The 6126-nt window shown below is 41.2% G+C and overlaps 1 protein-coding gene across 1 annotated transcript; it reads left to right on the top strand.

Moving 5' to 3' along the window:
* Window positions 1–1709: 1709 nt before the first annotated feature.
* LOC124104511 (adenine phosphoribosyltransferase) lies at window positions 1710–2558 on the top strand. Its single transcript, XM_046461499.2, has one exon. The coding sequence runs from the start codon at window positions 1721–1723 to the stop codon at window positions 2261–2263; it is 543 nt and encodes a 180-aa protein (XP_046317455.1). The 5' UTR covers window positions 1710–1720; the 3' UTR covers window positions 2264–2558.
* Window positions 2559–6126: the final 3568 nt, after the last annotated feature.

Below are 6126 nucleotides of genomic sequence, written 5' to 3'. Positions count from 1 at the left end.
TCCCAGTTCATTTTTTTTGAATACTGCAAGTAACTGATGGTTCTCTCAGTTTTTTTTTTTAATTAATGAATAAGCAGGTCATAAATTCTGACCATACAACTCTTAGAAACCTTCCAGAAAGATCTTCTGAAACAGGAGCAGAGACCAAGGCTTAGGCCCTTCTCTGCCTCAGCTTTCCAGGTCCCAGGCTGCCTGTGGCACCCAGAGAGCTGCCCTGGGTCCCCCATATCCCAGGGTGGTGATGGAAGAAGGGCAAACCAGGCCACACATGAGGCATAAATAGTCTTTATTGGGCTCACACCAGGAGTCCATGGGTCCTGAGGACCTCTGTGAACTTGTTAGTTTTCTTTTCCACATTCTTTTATGCCTGTTTTCATAGCCTCATAAGCTGTTTTTCATTCCAGTAATGGATCTTAGCGTTCTCCTTTCTCTTCTCCTCCTCTCACTGCCTGGTATTTCCAGCCGACCTCATGAGCCAGGCACCCCAGGTAGGCAAACTTTCTTGTTGGCTTCAGTTGCACAACCTTCAGGGCAGCAGGAACCACCAGCCGCTTTTTCTTGTGGTAGGGTGGTGGAATTCCATCAAACACTTTGAGGCCGTCCAGGGCAGCCTGGCCTCGCTCGGTCTTGTGGTGTTGTAGGCAAGGCACCGAAGATAGCAGGAAACAGTTTTATTTGGCTGCAGCCAGGTTCAGAGGGTACAGCCTTTGCTGTAATCAATCAATCCCCTGAACCCCGAGTTCAGGGAGTTTCAGAGTTTTATACCCAGTGTGTAAGGGGAGGGGCTCAGAAGTTCACAGTCTGCAGAAGTTCACATAAAAGCAGCTTTTGCTTTCACTGTTCTGGGCAAGTTAACCCTTCAAGGACAACACCTGAGAAGGGGAGAGCTTCTTCTCCCCTTTCTTTCCTCCCCCTGCCCGCTGTTACCATGGGCCCATTTGTAACTTATCTTAAAAATGTAGACATCCCTGTGAAGCCCAGCTCAAGGCCAGAGGCCTTGTTTGTACACTTCTTCAAAGTACTATACTGGATACATTTGTGAAAAACTAGTAAGGGGGTGTCCAGCACCTGGAGTGCTGGTATCTTCTCGGCCAGTGGCCAAGTAAACAGGGTGACACAAAAATAGGAAGTTTATCTACAATGGACTCTTTTGCTGACAGTCCTAAAATTAGCCATGGTGAAGAGGGCTTTTCTGTGGAGAAAGGGGGTGCCACTTCAGTGGGGCAGCATGCCTTAAGTGGTACAGGCCACAGGATGGGTTGGTATTCATCCTCTTGCAGGTACTTCAGCTTGTTTCTGTAGAAATTTCCAGAAATGTTGATGTCCTCACAGGGCACAACCAATCACCTTGTGGCCCAGTTTTACCTGTTTGGCCACAATGGCCAACAGGTGGCCCAGGAGATGGCCTCGGCCATCCAGTACCAGGACCTGCCCCTCCGCCTTCTTCAGCAGCTGCCTGGGACGGTTAGATTCTTAACTGCAGCTCCCCAACAAATTTTGGAGGAATACTGCTCTCTCTGATCCTGGCAAAGGGCTAAAATTTTCTTGCTTTTTTCTATAATTTATAAAAATAGTTTTTCTTTAACTTATGCATGAAGAAAGCTTAAAAATGAAGCCACAGACCCAATTTTTCATTTTTCATTGGACTTTAAACTCTTCTGAATAGAAGTTATGCTTGGCTTAATATGTTTTGCATATAGAAAAGTCTTCACACGCGGCCATGGCGGAGCACGATCTGCAGCTGGTGGCGCGGCGCATCCGCAGCTTCCCCGACTTCCCCATCCCGGGCGTGCTGTTCAGGGACATCTCGCCGCTGCTGAAGGACCCTGACTCCTTCCGCGCCTGCATCCGCCTCCTGGCCAGCCACCTAAAGACCACGCATGGCGGCAAGATAGACTACATCGCAGGCCTAGACTCCAGAGGCTTCCTGTTTGGTCCTTCTCTGGCCCAGGAGCTCGGCCTGGGCTTTGTGCTCATCCGAAAGCGTGGGAAGCTGCCAGGTCCTACAGTGTCTGCCTCCTACGCGCTGGAATATGGGAAGGCTGAGCTGGAAATTCAAAAGGATGCCCTGGAGCCCGGGCAGAAGGTGGTTGTTGTGGACGATCTGCTGGCCACTGGCGGAACCATGTGTGCAGCCTGTGAACTGCTGGGCCAGCTGCAGGCCGAGGTGCTGGAGTGTGTGTGCCTGGTGGAACTGACCTCGCTGAAGGGCAGGGAGAAGCTGGGGGCTGTGCCCTTCTTCTCCCTCCTGCAGTATGAATGACTGGGTGACCAGGATGGCTGCCCACCCCCACCCCCCCTGCCTGGCATCTTCAGCTGGACAAGATTGTGATTCTACCCCGAGTGCCTTAAATGACGTCCACAGGCCACCGGTGGCTGCCCTTGGAAATGTTTTACCTGTCCTTGGTTGAGTGACCTTTGGTACCCACAGGTATCCACCTGGGGCCCTTCCTGCAGGTTCTGGAAGTGCCAAAACCTAAAGCACAGCCACAACCAGGCCACCAAGCCCAGTTACAAATGCAGCAAGATCACTCCAATAAACAGCTTTGCTACAAAAAAAAAAAAAAAAAAAAAAAAAAAAAAAAAAGAAAAGTCTTGTCTGCTGTTCCTATTCTTTATAAACACCAATAGCAAATGCAGCTAACATTTTTGCTATGCAAACATTATTCTATATTGCTGGTTTGGATGCACATTTGAGATTTTTATATGAAAAGGACTATTTTTAAATCCAATGAAAAGTATCATTTTTTACATACGTAGTGTTGATAATAATGGAAATAATGGGAAAGATTATAATTCCATAGCAGTTCTGAGTTTTCAGCTCAAATATTGTGTTTTTCATCTTAAGAACTTGGATCTTTAAAAAAATATATGTATCTTTTCCTAATATGCTCATGCTTTTCTCTACTTTCTTGCACATATGGAACATAATTATAATTATTCTTTTAATGTATTTGCCTGCTAATTTTATCACCTGTGGCATATCTAGGTTTGTTTCTAACATTTATTTTTTTTTTCATTATGGGATATATTTTCCTGCTTTCATGTATTCCTGATAATTTTTTATTGTATTCTTACTAAAATTTCACATTTTTTTTTACTTCCTTTAAATATTTTTGAGTTATGTTCTGGGGCACATTTCAAGCTACTTAAAAACAGTTTGATCTTTTCGAGTCTTGCATTTAAACTTTGATAGGCAGAAGCAGAGCAACCTTAGGGCCCACTTGGTCTCATGAAGCAATAGCTTTCTGAATATGAAACTCACTGCTCACTATATCAGAGAGTTTCCATTCACGCTGTTGGGAATGTAAACTTTCCATTCCTCTGTTTGCACTAGTAATTGCTCCTTTCAGGTGTCTCCTTCCTGGCTCAGGTAGTTCTCTCACAGGAGTGCTGAACTGACCAATACTCTGCTGAAGACTCAGCCGAAGGCCCTGGGACTCTCCACTACTCTCTCTCAGTGCAGGTTTTTACCTCCCTGGTAACCTAACCTATGAATTCAAGCTGCCTCAACCTTCCTGAATTCTGAACTCTGTTCTTACAACTCAGGAGACTTCCAGGCTTTGTTGGCTTCAATTTTGGGGGGCAATTATAGATTCACCTTGTTTCTCTTCTTTCAGAGATCACTGTCCCATGTAGCATGTTGTCCAACATCTGAAAACTGTTTATATATTTTGTCTTGTTTTCAATTCAGAGTAAATTGGGTCCCTGCTATTCCATCATGGCCACAGGTTAAAGATGAATTTTGATTTTCAAATGGGGAATGGGGAGGTAGGTATGTTGAACCAATTTTGTGTCAGAAAATAAGCCAGAGGATGATCATGGCTCACTCATTTATCTTCTTAGTTTTATTTTCTTCATTTATAAAAGGAAGAGGTTGATCTAGTGCATTATAAAGTTTTTCTCTGCTTCTTTGGCTGGGGATGTAGCTCTCCAGCATTGGGCCAGGGCAAGTTCTTTGCCTCATAAATTGTTTGATTCCATAATTCAGTACATGCATCTTTCCAAAGGCAATTGATAGTCTCCAAAGTGACAGATGAGAGTCAGTGTGAAGGAACTCCAATATTACCTAGTAGAACAAATTTGGAAGAGAAGATTTTTATTCAAAGAAGGAATTTTTAGTTACAAACTTGGGAGGGGTAATACAAATCCTATAGGACACACATGTAAGGTGACCAAAAAAATGAAGGTGAGAGAATGTATAGGAGTGTATTCTTAGTTTCATTATTGTTTATAGTGCCTATGCACAGTGTAGTGAACATGGCAAGTGTCCAATAGGTATCTGTTGAATATCTCAGTAGTACATGAAGCCATTTTCATAACAGGGAAAACTAACTGGAAAAGCTTCCACTATAACAGTAGTAAAAGTCCATCAATATCAGGATAGGTTAATGGTATATTTAAGTAATATAATGCAATATAGCAGTCAAAAATACTGAAACAGAGTGGTATAAAATAATGTGGAATGCTTTAAAAGATACACTGTTAATTGAAAAGGCAAGATCATTATGTAAAATTGTATTATTTTTTATTGATATATTTTAAAGTAAAAAAGATTTTAAAAGAATTGAAAAAGCAATATGTATTATATATATATTATGCACACACACACACTTACATATATGTAAAGGTAAAACATAGTACAAACTTGAATAGTCAAAGATTATATCAAGAAGGATATACAATTGGTGACACTTGTGCCTCAGGGGTGGAGAACTGGGGAGAGAGTATGAAAGGAAGACTCACTTTTCCCTTTATGCCCTTTGAAGTTTTTTGTCATGTGCCTGTCACCTAGTTTTTTTTAATGCTACTGTATATGTTGTTATTATTATTATTATTATTAAATTAAGTAATTGAACTTTTCAAAAAGGGTAGATTTCCACAAATCTATCTGGGAAACCTGCACCTATAGATAATGTGTTTGAAGGAGCTAAACCACATCCAGTCTTTCTACTATTATCCCAGGAAAATACAGGGTACTTTCATGGCTATAATTAGTTTATTATTCTTAATGAAAAGAATTGTCAAGCTACATACCCATGTGACTGGCATCTGGAGCATAATGTTTGCTTGCATTCCTTACTGGAATATGGGTGCCATGAGAAAAAAGAATAAGGTCATTTGTTTCTAATGACCCTACATATATTCTATGGTGTTTAATCTTTATAATCTAACCCACCATCTTTCTGGCTTTCAGAGGAAATAACAAGAAAGCACAGGGTACAGGAGCTGGAAAGTGAGATTGTGTGATTCATAAGATGTTAATATGTGGACAGTTTGCTACTTTAACTTGCTACAGGTAATGGGTAAATGTGTATGAAAAAGTGAAATAACCACAATGTGAGGACAATAATGTTTTTTGTTTCAGGGAGAGTTACTCCTCCAGCAAGTTATCTTAAAAAAATAACTTCTAGATATAACCCGTGTTCTTACATACATACTTCGGGTAAAACCCAGCCAAGTATTCCCTGGAAGATAGGGAGAGATATTTGGAAACATGTGCAAGGCCAAAATTATAAAATCCATGGCTCATTATGCAAGTTGGAAAAAGTGCTAGGATCTGCTATTATACATGCCCAAGGCATTTTCTTCTGATGCTTTTATCTGCTTTAAAATGTCTAGTGCTGTTGTTGGTTTTGAATTCCTGAAATGTCAATGTAGCAAGTAGATAGTCAGTGCCTGAAAGATGCTTCCAAGATCTAGCCAGCCAATGAAAGGATATGAAGAATAAGATATCTGACTTCAAGAGACTTATTTTGTCATATGAGAGGTTTATTGTGTAGAAACCACTATAACACATGAATAATAGGTAGGAAAACACTGCTGTTGGGGGGAGTCATTATTCAAAATGACAGTGTTTGGGGCAGATTATGTACTTGTAGGAAGAGTCCTTATTCTCCTCCCAATCTGAACCATAGATTAATACTTTAACAAGGGGTGGGGGTACTACCAGGGTTGTCACATTTAGTACATAAAAATGCAGGATACTTGTTATATTTGAGTTTCAGAAAACAACAAATAATTTTTTAGTATACGTATATTGCATGCAATATTGGGGACGTACTAAAAAAATGATTCACTGTTTTATCTGAAAGCAAAATTTAATTGGGTGGATGCTATTTTATC

The sequence above is a fragment of the Marmota monax genome, unplaced genomic scaffold (genome assembly GCF_021218885.2).
Source record: "Marmota monax isolate L192 unplaced genomic scaffold, Marmota_monax_Labrador192_F-V1.1 WCK01_AAM20220418_F8-fsc00001, whole genome shotgun sequence".
Taxonomy (NCBI): domain Eukaryota; kingdom Metazoa; phylum Chordata; class Mammalia; order Rodentia; family Sciuridae; genus Marmota; species Marmota monax.
Note: the sequence above shows the minus strand (reverse complement) of the source record. Positions and strands in the feature narration are given on the sequence as shown.